The sequence below is a fragment of the Molothrus ater genome, chromosome 13 (assembly GCF_012460135.2).
Source record: "Molothrus ater isolate BHLD 08-10-18 breed brown headed cowbird chromosome 13, BPBGC_Mater_1.1, whole genome shotgun sequence".
Lineage (NCBI taxonomy): Eukaryota > Metazoa > Chordata > Aves > Passeriformes > Icteridae > Molothrus > Molothrus ater.
In genome coordinates, this window is record NC_050490.2 from 1,910,639 (window position 1) to 1,933,287 (window position 22,649).

At 55.5% G+C, this 22,649-nt stretch overlaps 2 protein-coding genes across 3 annotated transcripts in view; one reads left to right on the top strand and one right to left on the bottom strand.

Annotated features, from left to right (window-relative positions):
- Positions 1 to 1,643: 1,643 nt before the first annotated feature.
- OAZ2 (ornithine decarboxylase antizyme 2) lies at positions 1,644 to 14,272 on the top strand. Its single transcript, XM_036389846.2, is given in 6 exon segments — positions 1,644 to 1,795; positions 4,981 to 5,056; positions 5,058 to 5,138; positions 9,728 to 9,903; positions 11,704 to 11,789; positions 13,523 to 14,272. Coding segments are annotated over 6 exon segments (573 nt in total). The 5' UTR covers positions 1,644 to 1,775; the 3' UTR covers positions 13,657 to 14,272.
- Positions 14,273 to 15,704: 1,432 nt separating this feature from the next.
- Positions 15,705 to 22,649, bottom strand: part of ZNF609 (zinc finger protein 609) — a 62,322-nt gene continuing 55,377 nt past the window's right edge. For both annotated transcript variants that reach the window (XM_036389563.1, XM_036389564.1), the window contains exons 5-10: positions 20,080 to 22,438; positions 19,286 to 19,652; positions 18,951 to 19,126; positions 18,267 to 18,483; positions 18,076 to 18,154; positions 15,705 to 17,929 (exon numbers count right to left, since the gene is read on the bottom strand). In XM_036389563.1, the coding sequence (XP_036245456.1) occupies positions 18,081 to 18,154; positions 18,267 to 18,483; positions 18,951 to 19,126; positions 19,286 to 19,652; positions 20,080 to 22,438 (3,193 nt within the window). In that variant the 3' untranslated portion in view covers positions 15,705 to 17,929; positions 18,076 to 18,080. The remainder of the gene's footprint in view (positions 17,930 to 18,075; positions 18,155 to 18,266; positions 18,484 to 18,950; positions 19,127 to 19,285; positions 19,653 to 20,079; positions 22,439 to 22,649) is intronic.

Sequence of the window (22,649 nt, forward strand, 5' to 3'; positions counted from 1 at the left end):
TGGGATGAGATCATCCCTAAACCCCCACCCTGGCTCTCTGTCCATCACTCAGCATCCCATCCCCCCCATCCAGAAGTTTCGGTCCAAGTTGTCGAGTGATTTGCCAGAGGCCAGGGGTCAGCCCCCCAGGCCTAGTCCCATACGCTGCCCTATATGTCCATCCCCCAGTTCCCATCCCTCAGAGATACCTATTGGTTGGTAAAATGTTATCTACTTTTGGTTTCCTCCTCCCTTGAAATGTGACCTTCGGAGATCTCCCGGGGCGCGCTCGGCAGGAGGCCCCCTGAGGCGCAGGAGCTCCTTTGGGATCTGAATAAAACCATGGACTAACCCCTGCTAAGAGTCGGCCCTTTATCTTCTACCGATGTCTCTGGTGTCTCTCCTGCTGCAAAGGCGGCCAGCCCAGGTGCCCTCGGTACCCTCGGGGCACAGAGAGTGTCTCCCCGCTGTCGGCCGTGTCGGGGCTGCCCTCCCCGGTGTCTGCCGACTCGAGACTGGCCCAGGGTTCCTGAGAGGCTCGCAGAGAGACCGAGACAGGTTGGGTTGGAAGGGACCTTAAATCCCTTAAATCTAGTTAGAACCCCTCTGCATGGGCAGGGACACCTTCCACTATCCCAGGTTGCTCCAAGCCCTGCCCAACCTGGCCTTGGATTCTTCAACAGATGGGGCAGCTACAGCTTCTCTGGGCAACCTGGGTGCCAGGCCCTCCCCACCAGTGGCTTCTTCTACGTGGTTCCACTACCCATTCCTCAGCCCTGTTCCCCAACCTCTCCTCCCACCACCTCTGCCCCTGTTCCTGCCTGGGCCTTGTCACTCCCTGAGACCTGCCCCACAGGGGTGTTGGGGAAGAACCAGGAGCCCCAGAAGAACAGGGAGCCTGAGGGGAGGACTGGGAACCCATGGGGAGAACTGGGACCCAGGAGATAAATGGGAGCCTGAAGAGAGCGGGGAGCTGAGGGGAAAACTGGGACCCTGGGGAGAAGCAGACCATGAGGAGAGCCTGGAGCCCGAGGGAAGAACTGAGACCCTGGGGAGAACCAGCACACGAGGAGTGTGCTGGTCTCCCCAGGAGCCTGAGGGGAGAACTGGGACCCTGGGGAAAACCAGACCACGAGGAGAGCTGGGAGCCTGAGGGGAGAACCAGAGCCCTGGGGAGAACCAGACCATGAGGAGATCCGGGAGCCTGAGAGCAGAGCCAGGGCCCTGTGGATGACCAGGAGGAGCCTGAGGGCAGAGCCGGCGCCCTGTGGGTGACCAGGAGGAGCCGGAGGGCAGATCCGGGGCCCTGTGGATGACCAGGAGGAGCCTGGGCAGAGCCGGAGCCCTGTGGATGACCAGGAGGGCAGAGCCGGGGCCCTGTGGATGACCAGGAGGAGCCTGGGCAGAGCCGGAGCCCTGTGGATGACCAGGAGGGCAGCGCCGGGGTTCTCGGGCGCGCCCCCCCTCAGCCCCTTCAGGGACGCAGCAGGCGCGCGCGCGCCCGCGCGGAGCGGCGACGTCACGGGCGCGGGGCGGTGCGAGGCGGGGGCGCGGCCGGGCGCGCGCCTTTGTTTGGGGCGGCAGTTCCCAGGCTGCCCGCGCGCCGCGGGGCGGGGCCGGGGGCGGGGCCGGGGGCGCGCGGCGCGGGGGGCGTGTCGGCGCGCGGGCCCGCGGGGTCAGTCGGAGCGCGGCGCCGAGCGGAGCAGAGCAGAGCAGGAGGGGACAGCCGGGTCACAGCCGGGCACCAGCGCCAGCAGCGCCGACAGCCACCGCAGCCGCACCGGAGCGAGCGCACGATGATAAACACCCAGGACAGGTGTGCAGCGCGCTCCCCGCCCTCCCTCGCTCCTCAGCGCGGCGGCGGCGGGCGGGCCTGGGGCGCGAGCGGGCGCTGAGGCGGCGGGGAGGCCGCGGGACGTGGGGAGGCCGCTCCGCCTTTCCCCGTTTAAAATCCCCATCGAGGCGTTGCTTCCCCCTGGAGGAACCCCCCGGGGGTGGGTCTGGGCTCGCCAGGGCCTGAGCACTCCTCGCTGAGCAGCCCTGGCCGCGGCGGGGTCCGAGCGCTCCCTCCCCGCGCCCCCCGCACCTCTCTCTGCCTGGAGAAAGGTGCTTTTCCAGGCAGGTTGGGTGTCAACAGGCACGAACTTGCAGGATCGGTGTGTTTTCCTCAGCTGACCGATTTATCTTGTGTGTGTGTTCCTTGTTTGGAGTCCCCAGGGTGTCATTTCCTGCGCCTCTGTCGCCGATAAGAGCCCAGAGGATGCGTATGGGGCAGCCTCGGTTCTTGCCCGTTGCCTGTGTGGGAGTTGCTTGAGCTGTGCTGTGTTCATCAGATGGTTATTTACAATTTAGTCCTCAAATCGGGCTCCTGGATATGTGTCCAGCAAAATAATAATAATTGTTCCTATTATTGTTGTTATTAGCGTTATTATTATTATTCGGGTGCAGCTGCATCTCCAGCGCCTGTTTTAGGAAGGGGCAGAAAGGAAAGCAAACAAAACAGTCATTTCTCTATCGTCAGGAGAGCTCTCTAGATCCTTCCATCTGGTCTAAGTGTTCAGAACAAGTAAAACCCCCAAAACACAAGGAAATGTGTCGATTTCAGCCCCTGATGTGCTGGTGGTGCTCTCAGCCTGGCTCTGTGTGCCAGGGCTGCCTAGGAGCAGTGATGATGGGGTTCTGAAGTTGTTGAGCTGCCCTTTGCACTTCCCAGGGACAGGGCACGGGCTTGGGATCGCCGGGAGCTTAGTGAGTTAAAATTACACCCGCGGGATGAGAGCTTAACATCGACTTCCAGCCCCCCTTTCGGGCAGGGCAGGGCACAGACGAGCAGCTTGTACTGAGGAGTTCCTGCACGGAAAGGCCTTGGTGATCTAAATTCATCTTAATTTCTACCAAGCTGCAGAAAAGAAGCTTCTCCAAGGAGGACAGACGTCAGAAGGGAGCACAAGCCCAACTTTTAAGCCACAAACAGACCTCAGGGAGAGTTGCCGTTTGTGCAAGGATGGATGAAGGGATCAGATGTTGTTGGGTGTTTGCATGAATTTCCTCCCAGTGAACTGAAGCACAGCTGGAGAAAGCAAAAGCCCTTTTAATCTGTGCCCCACACGCACTCTCTTCCCTGAGGGTGCTGCTCTCAGAACCCCAGTCCTTGGTGGGGGTAGTGGTGGTGTGCAGGGACCCTGATTTTGGGGGAGGATAGTGGAGGTGTGCAGGTTTGGGCCAGGGATGTGCAGGCAGCAGCAGCTGAAGGGGGCTGGTGTTTTGACTTCTGCGTGTGCCAGAGGAAGTGAAACCGGGAAGTGTCTTTGGCTGCCTCTCTGTCTTAATTTTTTTTTTTTCCCACAACTCCACTTCATTATCCAGTTTCTCGATGCCTTGGCCGCAAGTTGGAAAGAGCTATCATTGTTGGCTGGAGGGTAGAGGGAGGAGGGAAGGGAATAACAAAGCTGCCAACAGCTTTCGGGGGTGGGGACGGCACAAAGTGCTTTGTCATCCTCTCACATCCTCTACTACTGAGCACACACTGGCCCATTGATAGCCCCAGGCACACCAGGGAGCACAGAACACCCTGCTTTGCTCCCAGACATCTCCTGGTGTGTTTAAACTGCTTTTTCTCCAAGAGGTGCCTGCTCTAGCTCATGGGAATGCTGGCCCAGTGCCCCCCTCTAGCAAACCTGGGGGAGGGAATATGTGGAGGAAGAATATTCGTGTTTCCTGTAGAAAGATGGCTTTGATGGTTGGTGATAAGCAGAGATCCGTGGTGAATTCTGCCTTGTGCATTTGTGAGTTGTCTTTGGCACTCAGAAATGCCAACTTGTAGTAGTTTGTTTGCAGCTGGCACAGGCAAGTTACAAGGCCAGGTTGGATGGGGCTTGGAGCATCCAGGTCTAGTGGAAGGTGTCCCTGCCTGTGGCAGGGGGTGGAACTGGGTGGGCTTTAAGGTCCTTCCCAGCCCATACCAGTCAGATTCCCTGTTTCTAGGCATCTGAGGTGGTTCTGACAGTGCAGCTCTGTTTGGATACTTCAGCCTGTCTGCCTCGTGGACAGGGATTAGAGTGGAAAAACACTGCATTGGGAGCCCTTCAAGTGAGAAGTTTCAGGGCAGACAGTGGCTGTCAGAACAGCTGCAGAATTTATCCCCTTCAGCCTCATTCCTGGCTCTGTGCTCACAAACCCCCCCTCCCTGTGTTGTTTTGGTGGTGCTTCCATAGCTTTGTGTTGGTGTGTTTCAGAATGGGAGCACTGGAGAAGGACTGTTTTCCCTGCATGACTTTTGCAGGCTGTGCTAAAGGAACATTGCTGGGCCTCAGCACAGAGCTTTTGTGGTGCTGGAGGGGAACCAAGGCTTCAGAAGTAAAATAATTTGCTTTGATGAGCTTCCTAAAAATCAGAGCAGGTATTAAAGGCTGTGTCCAAAGCAATTCTGGAGGACCGTGTGTAGAACTTCCAAGCTAACTTGGAAACTGCAAAGGAAATGTGTTTTCTTGCTGTTCAGAGTAGTTCCTGGGGTGAACTAGTAATTTTTAGGGTGGGGTGGAGGAAGCTTTCATGGTGCTTCATGTGTGTGTGAAAATACTGCCATGGACATTGTGGAGGGTATTGAAGAACCAACCCTTTCATTTCTCCTGGGTTTGAAAATGTGAAACTTAAACCTTCTCCTCCTAGGCCCTGTTGATCTATTTGTAGATATTTGCCTCTAGAAAATGTGTGCTCATCTGGTCATGTGTTCCCAGCCATCTGCTCCTGGCAGCCTTCCAGGCCTCCCTTATTAGCATGAGGTTGCTCAGCACTCTCTGGGTTCCTGGCTCTAGCCCCTCCTCCATTCCCAACAAAATACCCTGGGCTCTGGTGCCACTGGGGCAGTGGGTGCTTTCTGTGTTGACATCTGGGTGCTGTGGAGGAGCAAGGATACAAATGATGTAGGGGTTTGAGAAGCTGGAGCCTCCAAAACATGATCCCTGCTAATGTAACAGGGTGTTCTCTCTCTTTTTCTTGCAGTAGTATTTTACCTTTGAGTAACTGTCCCCAGCTGCAGTGCTGCAGGCACATCGTTCCAGGGCCTCTGTGGTGCTCCTGATGCCCCTCACCCACTGTCGAAGATCCCCGGTGGGCGAGGGGGTGGCAGGGATCCTTCTCTTTCAGCTCTGATATATAAGGTGAGATACATTTCACATCTAAACATTCACCTGTACCTGTGTTACAGCTCTGTTCAGTTCCTTTCACAGTCTGGTGGGAATAAATGCAAAGAACTCTGAGATAATAATTGGGAGAACAGGTAATTTTTCAGGGACTGAGCTGCAGACAGGTCTCTGCTGCTTAAATATCACCTGTTTATTAAGAAATGAGAGACCATTGTGCAGCAGATCATTCACTAGCCTGTCCCCAGGGGCCTGCTGCAGCTATTGTACGTGGAGCCTGCATTATCAAAACATGAAAGGGCTTCTGAAATGCCTGGCAGAGAAAGGAAGTGAGAAGCAGAAAGGTGAAATGCAGCAAGGGAGGGGTTGATAAGCTCCTTCCTGCACCCTGGTCTGGAAGGTGAAGCTCTCAGGGCCTGGGAGCTGCCTGAACCGAGGTGCAGGTGGGAGAGGCAGCTCCCAGACAGGGCTGTTTCTAGAACATGAGCACAGGCAGGGCAAGATCAGCAAGGGTTTGTGTCTGCAGGCTTGCAGCTGCCTCATTTTGTGTTCCTCTTCATTCCATGGGACCTCTCCTTTCGAATGAGGAGACCTGATCCTTCCTGTAGAGTGATCTGTGTGCCTTGGCTCAGATCTGTCTCCTTTCTGGGACAAGGGCTGCTTTTCCTTTTAGATGAGGCAGACTGAATTTATGCTGACCCTGCAGATTTGGCTGTTGAGCCCGGGGTGTTGTCATAGGTGTTAGACCTGATTGTTAATTAACCCGTGGGTGACACACAGACATCACCTGATGAAAAGATACAGACCCTTTTGGGCCTACAGCTCCCAAAGACTCCCTTGGGAGTTCCTGAGAGAATCACAGACCTCGTGGTTGCTTTCAGAGTTTCCTTTGGTGAGTTTTCAGCACTTTCCTCACCTGCTTCCTTTGCAAAATGTCAACCTCTGAGCCTCCAGTGAGAAGGTCCCATCAGATTCATGCTCAAGGTGAATTGTCACAGATGTTTGGAGGTACAAAGTCCAGAGAAGCAGCACAATGGGCTTCCTGTCACAGAAGGAAGATACAAAACCAGCTTCAGGTGGGCTCAGGAGAAGTAATGAATCCCCTCTGGGTGGGAAATGAGACCCTGCAGCCTGAACTCCTGCCAGCCAGCTTTGCCAAGCCTTGTGTGTGCACCAGGCAAGGCCCAGAGGCAGAAAATGGGCACAGCATGGAAGAGGAAGGTGGAAGGAATCATGATTTGGAGACTTTGGAGTTTTTGATTCCAGTAGAGCCCCAAACTTGCACAGATTATGGCAGTGGTGTGTAGGCAGGGAGGATGTCATCCAGATAGCTGCATCCCAGAAATATGGATGGAATTCCTCCTGGATTTATTGCTTGACAAAGCTAGCAGAATCTGTAAGAAAATCAGCCCCTTCATGGAAGGGTTTGGCTTGGAAAAACCCTCTAAGGTCATTGAGTCCAGCTGTTCCATCAGCACTGTCCATGTTCACCACTAATCCATGTCCCCAAGTGCCAAATCCACAGAGCTTTTAAACCCCTCCAGGGATGGTGACTCCACTTCTCTGGGCAGCCTCTGCCAGGGCTGGACAGTCCTTTCAGTGAAAACATTTTCCCTAATACCCAACCTGCTCTGGCCTGGAAATGGTTGAGGTGATTTCCTCTCATCCCATCCCTTGTTCCCTGGGAGCAGAGCACAACTCCCACCTGGCTGCCCCCTCCTGTCACGGAGCTGTAGAGAGCAAGAAGGGCCCCCATGAACCTTCTTTTCTCCAGGCTGAGCCCCCCAGCTGCTCCTCATCAGATTTGTGCTGCAGCCCCTTCCCCAGCTCTGTTCCCTTCTCTGGGCGTGCTCCAGCCCCTCAATGTCTGTCCTGGAATGAGAGGCCCAGAACTGACCCCAGGATTTGAGGTGTGTCACACCTTGGAGTGGTGGCCGGGTTCTGTCTGTCCCCTCGGTCACCTGCTCAGTCTGGCAGTGCTGTAGTTACAGCAGCTGAGCTTTCCAGCCAGCAGCCACCAGCATGACCTGCAAAGGCATCTGGATCTGAAAGTTTAAGTCCTTTTTCCAGCTGTATCAGCTGTTCCAGTCCAAGGGATGACCTTTCTGAACACACCTGCCTCTGCCAGCAGCACTAGGATACACCACTGCCATAAATTGGGGCTCCCTGTAAGTGTTGGAATTTTTGTGTTAAGAGCCTTTGAGCTCAGCCCTCCATCCAGGGAGCTTTGCTGGAGTTGGGAATGCCACAGTGACTGGTGTGGGTGCTGCACAGCTGAGATGTGCCCTGGCTGGCAGAGCTGGCAGGAGGCTGCAGGTGTAGCACATGGCAGCAGTGGGTGCTTCCACAGCTTTCTCCAGCCACTTGGCCAGGGTGGATTGTAACATCCTTCCTTCTGACCCTGCCAACACACCAGGGCCTCCCCCCATCCTCATTGGGACATCTGAGGAGCAGAGCAGGGCTGGGAAGTCTTGTGCTCAGTGAATTGGAGCCAAGTGGAAGTAGTCCTTGCACCTTTGCACTGCTGAAATGGAGCTGCAGGGCTGGGGAGCCAGGGTTTGGGCAGCTGGGTAAAATCCACTCTGGTGGCAGGGGGTTTTGTCCACAGGAACGTGGCAGGGGGATTTTGTGTGGGGATTTTTCCAGGGTGAACTAAAACTGAGTGCTTGTTGTGTAAACAGGATTTTGCTTTGAGCAGCTTCCAAAGAATTTTGGGCTGTTGTTGCTGCTTCACAGGAGCAGCCCACAGAGATTTTCTCTTCCCCAGCATCTCTGTTTGGATGCCTAGAAATAAAGTGTCAGCTGGCCCAGCCAGGCTGTGTAAACCTAATTCCCACTGAACCAGGGGAACTGGTTCTGCTAATCCCTGTGGTCATGCTGCCTTTGGCTCCTGGGCTGTCACAGGGGGTTCAGTGGAACAATCTCACTGCACATAATTTCTGGTGACAAGGAAGTTCTGAACCAAAGGGCTCAGAATGCTATTCCCTTCACAATGGCAGTGCCAGTCTTCCCACTCAAAGGCACACCTCCCATGTGTCAATCCCAGCCTGCTTTCCTTACCTTCCTCACCCAGTTTTAGTTTTGTGAGCATGGGAAGAGCATGATCTGTGAGCTTTTCTGGAGAGAAGGATGTTTTCTGGAACAGAGACACTTTCTGCACTGAAACAAGACCTGTAAAGGGTCCTGTAAAGTCACTGCTGGAGGATATACATATAAACCCCTTGGATTTTTCTTAAGAGCCTCTGTATTCAGCCCTGCCTCTCTCTGCTGGCTCCATCACAGCCACAACTTGACCTCACTGGAGCAGCTCTCAGTGCGTTTCTTGGTGCACTCAGCCACTCAGACTTCCTTCAAACTCAATGAATAAACTTGTTTCCTACAGGATATTTATTCTGGTGAAGTGTAAACTTGTTTTTCAGCTCAGCTTTGTGAGCTTTCAATGAAAGGCAACTTCCTCTGCTCGGCTTTCAGAGGCCAAGCAGCTCCCAGTTTGCACATGGTATGACTTTGTCACCAGTGTAAATGTCCTCAGAGGCTTCTCTGTCATACAGTAGTCAAACCAAGGGGCAGCTATTTTAAGACAGAAGGTAATAGGAATTAAAGCACTGGGACAGTGGCTTGAGGAGCTTGTAAGGAGCTGCTGAATTAATCCCCCTGTTAAAATAAAATATCTGGAGGCTGGACAGCGCTCACCCAATGAGCCAGAGGAGGGAACCACTGCCCACCCACCTGCTGAGGACAGGGGGACACGTGGCTCTCCAGGTGCTCTCATGACTTTGGGTATCTCCTTTGTCTGCCCTTCAGAGCTGCCCAGGTGCCTGTGAATGTGAGGCACAGGGACACACGAGCTGTCACCAAGCACAGGGGACAGTTCAGCTCCACTGCAGTAACAGCGTTAACTCAGGGCTCTGCTTCTTTCACTGGGGCTCTTTGCACTGAAACATGGAAATCATTACTGGGCAAGCCAAGTGCCTGCAGGAATTGTCTGAAGGAATGGGGCTTTAACCACTGAATTGTTTTCTAGGAACTGCTGAGCTGATCCTAAGTAATCTGCATGCTTGCATCCTCATGGGGCAGGACTGGGGAAGGACATGTTCATTTGTGGTCTCTGGAGAAGACCTCCTCACAAGCTTCAGATCTGCTCTGGAATTTCCCTATGTTCTGTGTTTTCCTCCTTTACACCAGGAGGCAAACCATAAAATCTGGGAAAGCAATTTGTGGTCACTCCTGGAACAGAAAGGCTGTGTTGGGGATGGGGGAGGCACCCAACCTGGCTGGGCTGTGGTAGCAGAAGCTCTGTGTCTGGTGTTGGGTCCAGTTGTGTTCTTGGAATGGCAGTTCCTGAAGCCAGATGTGGCTGGAGCCTGCAGAGAGGGAGTGGAGTCTTCTACTCAGAAATTTAATATCATGTCAATATGTAAAACTACATTCCTTAACAAGAAAACATGGCTAGAAATCACTCTGAGGGCTGAGAACTGTGAACCAGCAAAAGGAGAAGGGAAAAGCATAATCCTCTTCTCAGGAAAACCCTAAGACTATTCCTTTGCATTTGCTTTCTCCAGTTGTCTTCTGGCTGTTCAGGACTTTACATTTTTCATTTTTCCCAGGATGAGAAGATCACTGTTAGCCAAGATGTCCCAGTGCATGAAGGGAAGCCTCACATTGTCCACTTCCAGTACAAGGTCACAGAGGTGAAGACCTCCTCCTGGGATGCAGTGCTCTCAAACCAGAGCCTCTTTGTGGAAATCCCTGATGGATTATTAGCTGATGGAAGCAAAGAAGGGTAAGTTCTGGATCCCAGAGGTGTAGCCATGGTTCCTGGAGGGCAGGACTTGGGTTACATAAGTGATTGTGCATGGACACCTCATCCCTGGAAGTGTTCCAGGCCAAGCTGAATGGAGCATGGAGCAACATGGTCTAGTGGAAAGTGTCCCTGCCCATGGCAGGAATTGGAACAAGATGCTTAAAGGTCCCTTCCAAACCAAACCATCCTGGGATTCCATGCTGTGTGTGGGGAAAATGGGCTGTGCAATAGCAGCTCTGATTGTGGTTTGTGCACATTTCTGCTCCCTGGTCTGTGGAGTCCTCCAAAGGAATATTTTCCCCCCAGTGATATTCCAGATGAGTTACATTTTTTGAGTCCCAAGCCCAAGGAAAAACAAGCAATAAATGAGCAGAGTGAATCTTTGTATACTTTGGTATAGAAAGCCAATAAGATTTGCTCTGATATTTTGTTATTTTTTAATTTTATTTTTCTGCTGGCCACTTGGCAAGCCTATCTTGGCAGATTTTCTTCTCTTTCAGGGAACTAAAAACCCCTCCATCCTATTGATGCTCTCCTCCTCAGTAGGTGGATCTGCTCTTGGAGCGCTGGTGCCGGGCTCTGCCAGGAGCTCTGATTTTTCTCTTGGCAGAATCCGGTCATGTTTTGTCCAGACAGCTCTGCTATGGGAAGTTTGTGTAAATGCAGCTTCCAGAGCAGCTCCTTCCTGCCAAGTGCTGTGCCAGAGGTCTCTGCTGCAGTGTAGATGTGGCTTTGCTGGATTCCTCAGCTCCTCCTAAATCTCCAAGTAGGCTTCATCCCTCAGTGACACGAGCTAATCAAGGAAAAACCCATGGCTGGGCACCTTCAGGAAGTGGCAGTGTTGTTGCTGTCTCACACTTGTCTCATTTGACTCTGAGTCCAGATAAATGTTTGTGTAGTTTCTCCAGTTGGCCTGTAAATCTCTGGGCTCTCCCTGGAATGGGTCCTTCTGGGAGGGGATTTATTTGCCAGTGTCATTGTGACTTAAAGCGCAATTTTGTCAGGTTATTTTTAGCTGGGTGAAACAGCCGAGGAGAGGCCAGAAGCCATAATTAAAGTAGTTCATTAACATATTAACAGAAGCCTTGCAAATTTAATCTCCTGCTCTGCACTGACAGCTGGTTACTGAGATGTGGAGTGAAGGCCTGTTTGTCACTGCTCTGGCAGTGCCAGCGGTTCCAAGTGACAGCAGTTGATCAGTGAGCCACCCTGGAGGCTCCAGAGGGGTTCCTGCAGCACCGCTTCCATCAGGAGGTGGCAGAAATAATCCAGCTGGAAAGGCAGGAAGCGAGGATTCAGGGGGCAGCAGCTGTGCCATCCAGCTCAGGAAATGGCTTTGCCTGTGCACGTGTTCTCTGGGGATGGTTTGTTCTCCTTTTCTGCCTGCCATGAGCTCGGTTCTGGGCTGTTTTCCTTCCCAAAAAGCACAGAACTCCCAGAGCCCCCACGTGCATTGCCAGGGAATGCAGCCTGGCCTGGGAGCAGCTGCGATATTCCGCTTCCTGACCACGAAGGCTTCAGTCCCAAAGCACCACGGGTGGGGAGGGTGTTTGTGGCTGTGAGGACAGGAACTTATCCTGACTGGGAGCAAGGACAGCTCTTGAATCTGCAGGGCAGGAAGCCCATTGTTTCAGCACCCATTGTTCACTGGAAGGGCGCTGTAAACAATCTTTGTGTCCGAAATCATCCAAACAGTTGATAATTTGATAATGCTCAGAGGCTTCCTCAGGACAGGACTTCCCAGAGCTGATGTCCTTTTGTCTTCTCCCTCCTTGGCAGGTTGTCAGCACTGCTGGAATTTGCTGAAGAAAAAATGAAAGTCAACTATGTCTTCATCTGCTTCAGAAAAGGCAGAGAAGATCGAGGTGAGGGCTGGGCTGTGCTCGGGTTTGCTGACATCCCACACGGTGCTGCTGAGGCTGTAAAGAAACTTGGTCATCCCAGGGCAAGACCCACGGGACCCTCCCTGTGCAGGGATTGTTATGTGCATAATTCCTACAGGAATAGTTTTGTGTGGAGGGTAAGGGTTTCTCCAGCAGATCTGCTGGATAGGGCTTGGAGCAGCCTAGTCCAGTGGAAGTTGTCCTGGCCCATGGCAGTGGGGTGGAATTCATTGAGCTTTAAGATCCTTTCCAGCCCAAACCAGTCTGGGATTCCATGGGATTCCATTCATCTGCTTTGCTGCACTGCCATTAAATACTCTGGTGCAAAATGCTGCTCCTGAATGATTTGGGGTGATTTTTTCATTCAGTGTCAGTTAATATTCCCTCTTTTGGTGAGCAGTGAAGTCTCTGTTTGGCACGAGGCTGCTGTGACATGGAAGGTGAAAGGGAGGAGTTATTAGATAGAAAACAAGCACTTAGAGCCTGTTGCCCTGAAATTCATCAGCTTTTTAAAGATCTCCGGGCACTTCTGTCCTTTCCAGGCTTACAGGTAATCCTGGCCCTAGCTTGAGATACTTATGGCTTTGGGGGCTGCATTAGGGTCTAAAGATAGACGTGCTGGGTGAGGGATTACAGCCTGGGGGGCTGGGGGATGTACCAGGCTGGGAACGTGTCACTGTAAATCCCCCCAGAGTCAGGCTGTATCCTACTGAGTAATTCCAACCCAATTCTAATTTTACTCTGCAGCCTCATGAGCTGTCCCAGCTTCTCCGAAACAAAGGGCCTTAGTAAAGCTGAGCTGAGCCCAGGAAGATGTCATCATCCCTCATTACCATGCCAAGAATAATTTCCAAATCAAGTCCTGGCTGTTATGTCACCACTAGCACCGGTTGCATAGGTGGCCCCTGCGGAAGCTGGGGACAGGGAACAGCCAATGCCAGGGGTTGTTTGTAGTTCTGGAGTGGTCCAGATCCTGTGTCCTTGTCTATGCAGCTGAAATTCAGTGCTGCCAGAAAATAGCTTCAGGAGCTCCTCTGTATTATCACTCAGTGTCCTGGAGCTGATTGCCTGAGGGTGCCATAGGGGTGGGACCAAGGTGAGTGTCACAGGTCACAGGGCAGCCATTGCTTCAGTGACACAGGCACAGTGCCACAGAGCCGTATCTGTCTGGGCTGGCCCCACTCTGAATCCCCACAGGTAACCATAAGTGGCTTTCCTGGGGTCCCACCCGACCTGTGCAGAGCTGTCTGGAGTTTCCACTGAGCTCCAGCACCTCCTTGTGGAGACAGCAAATGTCTCTCTTGTCCCTAAGGAGATTCCTCTTTGCTGCTGTCTGTCCTCTCTCGGTGCTCAAGGGGTGCTGGGGCAGGACAAATCCTCTGGGATGGCCACCCACATCCTGGGAAAGCAGGAATGTGCAGCTGGTGCAGGCACACAACCAATGATTGCTGTTTCTCACAGGAGATAGAAGAAACATTGCAGGAGAAGCATGGACAAAGCTGCTCAGCTGCACAGCTAAAATCCCTTGACACTTAGGAGCAGCTGCAATGAGCACAGGAGGAGACAAAACCCCCTGCTGGAGAGGGCTGTGCTTGTCTGCACAGGAAGCTGTGGATGCACTCACAGAGGGTGCCCGACGCAGTTTGATATTGATGGCTCAAGGGAGAGGTAGAAAGGATTATCCTGGTGGTAACACATCTCCTTCTCTTTGGTAGCTCCACTCCTGAAGACGTTCAGCTTCCTGGGCTTTGAGATCGTGCGGCCCGGCCATCCCGCTGTCCCGTCACGGCCCGACGTGATGTTCATGGTGTACCCCCTGGATCAGAGCTCTTCCTCCGATGAAGAATAGCTGCAGAGGGCAACTCCAGTGGGACCCTACATGCTGTGGAGGGGAGAGAGGACCACCTCCTTTCCTGAGGAGAGGGAAGCAGAGCTTCTGTTGGACTGCAAGCGCATTTCTCATTGTTAGATTGGGCTGTGTATCCCCAGAGTTGACTCTCATTGAAACATGTTGCCTAGAGAACTATCTATCACACATGTAATCATCACTAGGAAAAGGAAGATGTTTATGAACTGGCATAGGAGCTCTTCCCATGCAGCTGCATGGTGTGGGAGCCCCGGGGTCAGTACCCCCTTTGGGACTCCTCCGAACCCCACCGGTGCCTCCTGCCCGCCCAGCGTGGGCTCAGCTGGGACATGACCCCTTCATGTCCCACTCAAGACCTTACAAACAGCCTGGCTTGGTGTGGGGCACGTGCAGGAGACACTCAAGTTTATCCTTTAACACTACATTAAACCCCCCATACATCTCCACTCCAATGCTGGTTTAACTGGTCTAACCTTTTTTTTCTCCCTTTTTTTTTGAAACTTCTTGCTCTTCCAGCTTTTGTTTTATGCAGTCTTAACCCTGTTCCATGTTCCCACTACACTATCACAGCATTCAATAAAAGGGGCATTCAGATGAACTTGACACACCTGGGGCTGCTTATTTGGGAGGAGCAGTTTCCTGACCTGCACCATGCTGGCTGGGATGGTCCAAAGAGCCAAGAAAAGCTCCTGCCTTTATCATCCACCCCAGGATGGGTCTGGAGTAACCCCAAGCCCTCACCTCTGCTCCTACTCATCTTCCCACAGGGATGAGCTCAAGGCTTCAGATGCCACCAATGGCTGTATCCAAACCAAAGGGTTGTGTGGGGGCAGGTGCTGGGATATTCTCCCCACCCAGGGGCTTTTCCAGGAAGGGGCGATGGTGCCAGCAGTAGGTCATGGCTCAGCCCAGCCCTGTCTCTGTCCCATGGCACTGTCCCTGAATCTGGGCTTGTTCTGTCTGGCAGGCCCCAGGGAATTGGGCTGTGCCCAGGGCCATGCCCTCAGCTCTTCCTGGCCTGGCTCCTTGTGGGATTGTTCCTGTTGTGCCCTTGCCCTTCATGGATTATTCTACTGGGAAGCTGGACCTGCATCACTCCATATCCACCATTGTGAGTGGTCAGGGAGAGGTGGGGCTGGGATATGAGTGTGTGTGAATAAATAATCATAAATTTGGGTCTCTTTTGCCCTCTTTCACCTCCATGAAACCAAGAGGGAAAGGAGCTCTGCTCCCTCCAGCAGGGCATTAGACCCTCTACCAGTTTAAAATCAAAGAGGCTGTCCTCTGAAAGAGGAGCCCTTGGGAATGGGTGTTCCTGGCTGAAACTGCTGAGTGCTGCTGTTGGCTTGAGAAGGGTGCAGTTTTATCCCTTCTTGTAGCTGGAGCTGCCCCAACTCTGGCCCGAGACTCCTGGGTGTCCCAGCACGTGCCAGTGGCTGGCTGCCACCCCATGGTGCCCCAGGCTGGCACATCGCAGCTGATGGGATGGGAACCACTTTGCTGCTTCTTACTGGTGAAAGTGACTGGAACATGTAGGATTCTGGTCACAGGAGCTGGAGTGAGGCTGATCTGAGCTCGTCATTGTGCTGGAGATTGGAGGCTGTGCCACTGCATGTGCTTCTCTGACAATTTCAAATCCTCTCCCATCCTGCCTCAAGTAAAGGAGGGCAAATGTGGATTTCCAAGATCACCAAACGCCTTCCAAAACCACCTCTGAAAAATGTGGAAGGTGCCTCTGCCCTGTACCTCCTGCACCCTGAGGCCATGGTGTAGGGCAGGCCCTTGGTGCCCAGGGGTTCAGCCCTGGGGGGTTCTGCCTCCAATTACCAGGTTTGAGCTCAGCTGCAGCACCCACCAGAGCCATGAGTGCTGGGCAGAGGTGGATCCAGGAGCCAGTGAGCACCAAGAGCCTTCTCAGATGCCTGAGACGGGGGGAACCCCCTCTCCCACCCCCAAAAATAACTGGCCACACTCTTTAGGGAAAAAGGACCAGACTTGGGGGAACAGCAAGAAAAAGCCACCCTCACAGGTTTGTGATTGTCTCTTAAAAAGATTTATTCTCCCTCCTTGCCTAAATGTACAAAGGCAAGAAGAGTACAGATTGTATATATATATATTTATATATATATATATATAAAAAAACAAGGAACTTGGTAATAATGTACACTTTACAGAAGGGCAGAGTCAGGAAGACTGAAATGAAACCCAACACAGCAACGCCAATGGAAACGAGCTATAAACACCAACGGTCTGACACCGGGGCTGGGGGTGGCCCCGTGGGCAGCAGCTGGCCCAGAGAACCCGGAAAACGTCAAACCTCAAACCTATTCTGCATAAACTGTTGTTTCATTTAACACCTAAAGGGAGACTCAACTGGGACCCAACTGGGAAGGTGGGGAGCAGCCCCCCGAGCCCCTCCGCCTGCCAGCAAAGCCTGTGGCACCCCCAACACCCCCAGGCACTTCCTCTGCGCCGCTGGAGCCGCTGTGGGCCCCGGCCGTGCTGGGAGCCCGGCTGTGCCGGGCTGGCCGGGGCTGGAGGTAGGAGCAGCCAGCGGGACACTCCTCCACGGGTGGGATGTGGGGCTCTCCCAAGCAGCCCGAGCCCACCAGTCCCCGCTCCCGTGGCTGCAGGTGGCTCTGTGCCGGGTGCGGGGCGGGTCCATCAACCCACCTTGTCCCTGCGGAGCGTGCCGGGCCACGCGGCCCCGTCTCCTTCCAAACACAACAAAGAGTGGAAGAAAAATGAGTCAGACAACAAGAGCAGGCTGGGGCCACTGTGCTGCCAGCACCTGAACCGGGCTGAGAGCAGCCAGCACCTCCTTTCCAACTGGGTACAGTGGGATGGGGAAGAAACGGGGAAAGAAAACAAAACCCAAAACAACAGCTTTCAAACAATTGCTTTTTACAGTATGTACAGAGCCCAGCAGGCAGAGCATCCCCGTACAGCGGCCCTCGGGGCCGGGTGCAACACGGACACACACAACTGAGACCGATGGCCCCTGTCCCCCGGCCGGGCAGCGGGAGAGGCGGGGCAGGGCGGGGCGGCCCGGCCGCTGCGGGGCCGAGGTAGAGTGTCGGCCTGGGGTGAGCCGCTCTGGGGCTGGGGGCAGAGGACCAGAAAGCCCCTGTCCTCAGAGCTGGGAGCAGCCAGGAGTGGGGACCATCTTCCTCCAGGACCTGGTGCCCCCAGCCCTGGCACGAGGCTGGAGCGGGGACCAGCACGGCCCCACATGCCTCTGGCAGAACCTAAGTGTGCTTGTTTCTTGCTGCGCCCTGCCTGCGGCCTGGGGAAGCTGCCCTAAAAGCAAAAGGTGGATGAAAAGGGGAGCCACAGCGCCCCCAACAGCAGGATGTGCTGCCCCAGGGTTTGGGGGGCACTTGCCTGTGACAGTGGGGCAGAGAAAAGGCTGGGATTTGCAGAGTTGCAGCTCCGAAACCAAAGCAAAAGCCACAGGCAGGAGCTACAGGCAGGAGCTTCAGGCAGGTCTGGACCGTGCACAGCCTGGGGGGCCCTGGCAGCCTGTGGGGTGACAGACACAGCCCCCAGCTCTGTCCCCTTCTGCCCCCAGCCCCAGAGAGCCCCAGCCCCCAAGGGCAGAGGCTGCTTTGCTGAGGCCAAGAGCTTCCCCAGCCCCACTCTGGCCATTGGCCACGTGCTGGCGGCTCCTGCCCACAGGCACAGAGTTGTGGGTGCTGTGGGGTGTAGGACCAGATGAGGGACTGGGAGAGCCCCACAGCTGCCTCCAGCCAGGCTGCCACCCACCCACCTGGCTCACACCAGCCCCCTGACACCCGCCAAGGCTCTGTGAGCCAGTCCTTCCTTCCTTTCCTGAGACTGTGGCCACACGGCAGGCTCGGCCCCATGTTCCAAGTCCCCGCCTGCCCCCAGTCCTATCGTGAAGCAGCAGCTCACAGAGACACGGCAGGGGTCCCAAATTCATCAAGAAACCTCAGTGCTTCTGTTTCCTCTTCATATGCACCAGGCAAGTGAGTCGCCTCCACCCCAAGTGCTGGTGCTAAGTAGAATAAATATATCCGCAGGTACCAGCTCACCCACTGCCCAAAGAGGGGTGGGGTGGGGAGTCAGTGTGTGTCCGACGAGGGGAGAAGACAGAGTCTGCCTCAGATCACGGCAGGAACGTCAAGCAGTACAATTAACACCATTCAACTGATGTCTAAAGGAGTCTCCAGCGCTTCTCCATGTGAGCCAGTCACACATCTTGTACAGCCCGGGCATCCTGGTGTGTCACATCCTGCCACGACCCAAGGGCAAGTCAGCTCCCACGAGCCCCAACAGCCACGGGCAAACCCTAAACCCTCGAGGGCATCCCGTGAGCGCCCATCCCGGGCACCTGGGGCCCGGCCCGGCACGGGAGGTGCGGCAGGAGCGGAGCCTTACCGTTCTCACCTCCGGGGAGGCGGGTACAGGGACGGGGCGGAGCCTTGCTGGCTGGCCACGATGGCTGTGGAGGAGAGACCTACGGGGAGAAGAGGTGTTAGCAGCTGCTAGGCAGGGCCCTCGGAGACAGTGGGAGGGTCTCGTGGCCCAAGGGCAGGTGCAGCTCCCCCCCAGCCCAGCCCCACTCTCACCTGTTGCATAGGGCAGGTTGTACTGTGCTGGCAGCAGCGAGTACCCGAGGTGGTGGTGGTGGTGATGCGTCGAGAGCAGGCGCTGCGAGGGCGACGTGCGGGGCCGGTCACCGCTCCTCTCCCCTGCACCTGCTCCTCCAACACTGCTGCAGCTCCCACTGCCCCCCACCACCCCACAGCCACTGCGCTCCCGCTCCTGAGACGTCTTCTCGCTTATCTGGGGAGGAGAAAGCAGACACGTGCTGAGGGACATGACCAGCGACCCCGGGGCACATACTGGGATGTTCCCTCTGCCTCTGCCCATGGGGTGGGATGGCCAAAAGCCATGTGGAGGACACAGGGCCTGTCTGAGGGCCACTCTTTCCTCACTGTGTCCAACCTCCATCTCCCAGCTCAGCCCAGGAGGAGCCATGGGATGGGGACAGTGCCCACATCCCGGCTGCCAGCTCCAGGGTTGAGGACAAGTGTCAGCTGGTTGCTGCAGGGCCTGGAGATGGCCCAGCACTGGGGCACAGGTTTGGCTGGTCCATCCCAAAGGACTTGTAATGCTGGAATCCATGGCTGCAGGTCCCCCACAGCAGCAGAAACAGCAAAACCACATGACAAACGGAGCTGCTCCCTCATTACAGGATCTAGGGACTATCCCACAGAGCTGGGTGAAGCCAGAGCCCTGCTGATGCTCACCGTGGGTGATTTGCTCTTGTAGTGGCTGGCATGCTGCTGCAGGATGTCCAGGGCCTTGGACTCCGAGCTGGATTTACAGCTCACGCTGGGGCTGGCTCGGGACTTGTCACTGTCATCACTGCCGGATGCCTTGCTCCCGTACGGAGAGAAGGAATAGCTGGAGGGTAGGTATGATCCTGGGGGAAAAACAGCAGTCAGGGCACCTGGAGTATTCGGCCAGCACAGCGGGAGCATGTGGCTCTGTATGTGTGTGAGAGGATGTCCCACAGCCACCCCCCACCCTGAGAGCAGGGACAGCTGGGAATGGACACCTCTGGAAGCCCCCAGCTCCCTACCTGGGTAATTCTGCATCATGACGGTGGGCATGGCACGGTAGCTGGGGTGGTTGGGGTCATACGACTGGCTGTAGGAGTAGCCGTGCATGTACGGGATGTAGGACTGATGCTGCGTGAGGGGTGAGGACACGGGGACGTGGACACTGGGCCTGGGGTCCTTCCCCACCATGCGAGCCTCCTCAGTGGGGGTCAGCTTGCACTCGGAGCTGGTGCTCTCCTTCCCGTCCTCCTTGGATGAGGCTTCTTTGCTTCGATTTCTTTCTTCCTTCAACTTTCGGTCCCTCTCCTCTTTCCACCGCTCATCCTCTGTCTTGATGTCTGAGTACTTTGCTGGGTACACGTAGGTCCACATCCGGGGCTCAGCTTCCTGCAAGAACAGCCAGCCATCAGAACAGCTGCTGCCTCCCCCTGGTCCTGCCTGTCCCAAAACCAGCCTGTGTGTGGAGAAGACTGGCAAACCCCATTCCACTTCCCTGGGCTCTCTTTGGCCCACCCGTAGCCTCCACTTCCCACAAGAACAGCCAACCACCAGAGCAGCTGCCTCTCCACAGCCCCACCTGTCCCAAATCCAGGCTGGGTTTGGAGGAGACCAGCAAACCCCACTCCCTTTCCCTGAGCTCTCCCTAGCTCGTCTGTGGCCTCACAGTCCCACCCTTTTCCTCTCATGGAGCCCCACCACAAGCAGAGGACAGCATGTGCTCTCTGAGGTGATGGCCCCAGCAAAGCCCAGTGAGTGGCTTCCTCCAGGAGCAAACCCAAGGGAGGCTGGGCTGGCAGACAGGGCAGGGCATTACCTGTCTGTACCAGAGAACAGGGTCCACCTCCGCTTGCCGGCCACACTCGGAGCCAGCCTTCGTCTCAGCCGTCTCCTTCCCCAGGTGACCAGCCTCACTCAGCTTCACCTTCAGCCCCTCGGCGACCTGGCTGCTGGACAGCTTGGACGAGTCCTCCAGCTTGGGGATGATGACGGATTTGGCCATATCAGGACCTCCCTGCTCCTTGGGCTTGCTCAGCCCTGACTTGACAAGGTCTGTGAGGCTTGGGGCTTTGGTCAGCGTTGGGGGCATGGGTGGCTTCTGCTTCCATTCTTCTTTGAGTGCCGCCTCCCTCTCTTTCAGGCCCAGCTCTGCCTTCTTCTCCAGCCCTCGCTGCTGCTGCTGCTGCTCCAGGCTCTGCCTCTGCTTCTGCTGTTCCTCGTACTGCTGGCGGTAGGCAGGGTTGGTGCTCAGCAGGTGGGCGTGGTAGCCCTGCTCGCTGTAGCCGTAGGGGGGCACGTAGGCGTACTGGTTGTAGTAGAGGGACTGCATGTACATGTTGGGGCGCTGCTGGATGACCGAGGGCTGCTGGCTGGAGCCACTGCCGAGCTCTGCCTTCTTCTCTTCACAGCCTTCACTCTTCACCTTCACCTCCGGGTTCTCCTGCTCCTCGTCTTTCTTTAGCTTCAAGCTCTGTGTCTCGGCTGCAGACTGCCCGCCGGGGTTCAGGGGTCCCGGGCTAGCCTGGGGGTAGCCAGGGGAATAGTAGGTTTCAAAGCCTTGGTAGAAGGGAGACTCTTTGCTCTGCGGTTGTGGTGGGAAAAGAGCTTTTTTGGCGCCTTCCTTGACCAGCTGCTCTGGATCCTTTGCCTTCACATTCTCCAGCTTGCCCTCCCCATCCTCCCCAGCATCAGAGATGTCCGAGTAGGCCGGGCTGTTGGTCTTCACCGAGCTGGCCTCTGCCCCATTCTGGGTGACAACGTGCAGTGGGGTCAGGGGCTGGGCTGGGTTGGTGTTCTCCAGCCTGCTGGCCCCGCCGATGGAGGGACTGGGGGCGTTGTCAGTGAAGCTGTAGATTTTGTCTGCCTCGGCCTTGATGCTGGCGAGCCGGCTCTGGTGGGGGTCAGATGAACCGTTCAGCAGCCCCTCTCCTTTCATCCCCAGCTCACTGGATTCCCCCCGGAAAGGGCTCTTACCTTCCTCTGCTCTGCAGGCTTTGCCAGGAGTCAAAGGGTTTTCCACCTCTTTGGGCTCTTTCTTCTTCTTGTCTTTTTTCTTCTTCTCCTTGGAAGGGGTGAGGGCAGGGTTGACAGCGAAGGGCTCTCCCATCACTGTTGGCTTGGGCTGGATGGGTTTGAGCTGGGGGCTGTTGGGCATGGTCTGGACCACAGTTGTGGCGAGGCCAGCGGAGGAGCCGGGGCTGGCTGTGGTCAGTGTGGCAGTCTGGAAGGTGTAAATCGGCTGCGGGGGGATGGCTGGTGCAATGGGTCTGGCAGACTTCAAGCTTTTGGAAGGAATCTTCTCCTGTTTAGCACCAGAGGCCTTCTTTGACTTGTCCTTATCAATGCATCGCTTCTCCAGAGAGTCAAAGTCATCGTTACTCGTCTCATCGGCCACGGAGGGACCATCCTCAGAACCATCATTGGACAGAGCACCCAGGTCTGTGTCCCCTTCCCCACCCACCTTCTTCTTGCAGGGGACCTTGGCGCTGAACTTGCTGGATGGGGAGGGGCTGTGTGGCTCCATCAAACGCACCTTGGGGGTGGCCGAGCGGGCGGGTGAGAGGGAGCCCTTCTGTGTCCCAGCAGCACCATTGCAGCTCCCGATGTCAGCATGCAGGGAGGGCTCCTCGCCATACTCACTATCCACATCTGCTTCTAGCTTGCTGTCGTCATCCGTGTGTGCGTGGGCCTGGTGGTACTTCAGCCCATTGATATGCTTGTACTTCTTGTTACAGTTGGGGTGGGGGCAGTCGATGAGGATGGGAGAAGGGCAGTTGCGCTCCAGGACAGCCGGCTCCACCTTGACCGTGGCAGGCGGCACCGTGGCCGAGCCCATTGAGTTTGTGCGGATGCGCTTGCTGCCCTTGGAGTCCTCCGAGCTGGAGTTCAGGTCCATGTCAGAGAGGGGTTTGCTCTTCCGCTTGGTGACGGAGGAGGGGCTGGCCTTCACGTCCTCAGCGGTGCCCCCGGGCGGGGTGCGGTGGTCCGAGGAGTTCTGGCTGCCCCGGCGGCCCTTGCTGTTGGCTCCTGCCCGGGTCTTGCTGCTGTTGCTGGTGCCCTTGCTGTCCGAGGCAGTGGCCGTCTCGTTGACCGGCGTGTTGCTGTTGGGGCGCATCCGCTTGCCCCTGCCCCGGCCGTTGCGCATCTCCAGGTCACTGGTGGGAGAGTCACAGAACCTGCAGGGAGGGAGGGGGACACAGAGGTTTTAACAGAGAGATGGCTGTGCTGGGCTGTGCTGTCCCCAAGGCACAGTGGGGACCCCCTGACTCCCCTCATTACCAATCCCATAGACTTCTCTCCCCACTGACGGATAAAGAGGAACCAGAGAGGTCCCCTGCAGGGGCAAAGAGCCAAGGGAGCAGCTGGGTTGGGCAAGGCGGAGATGCC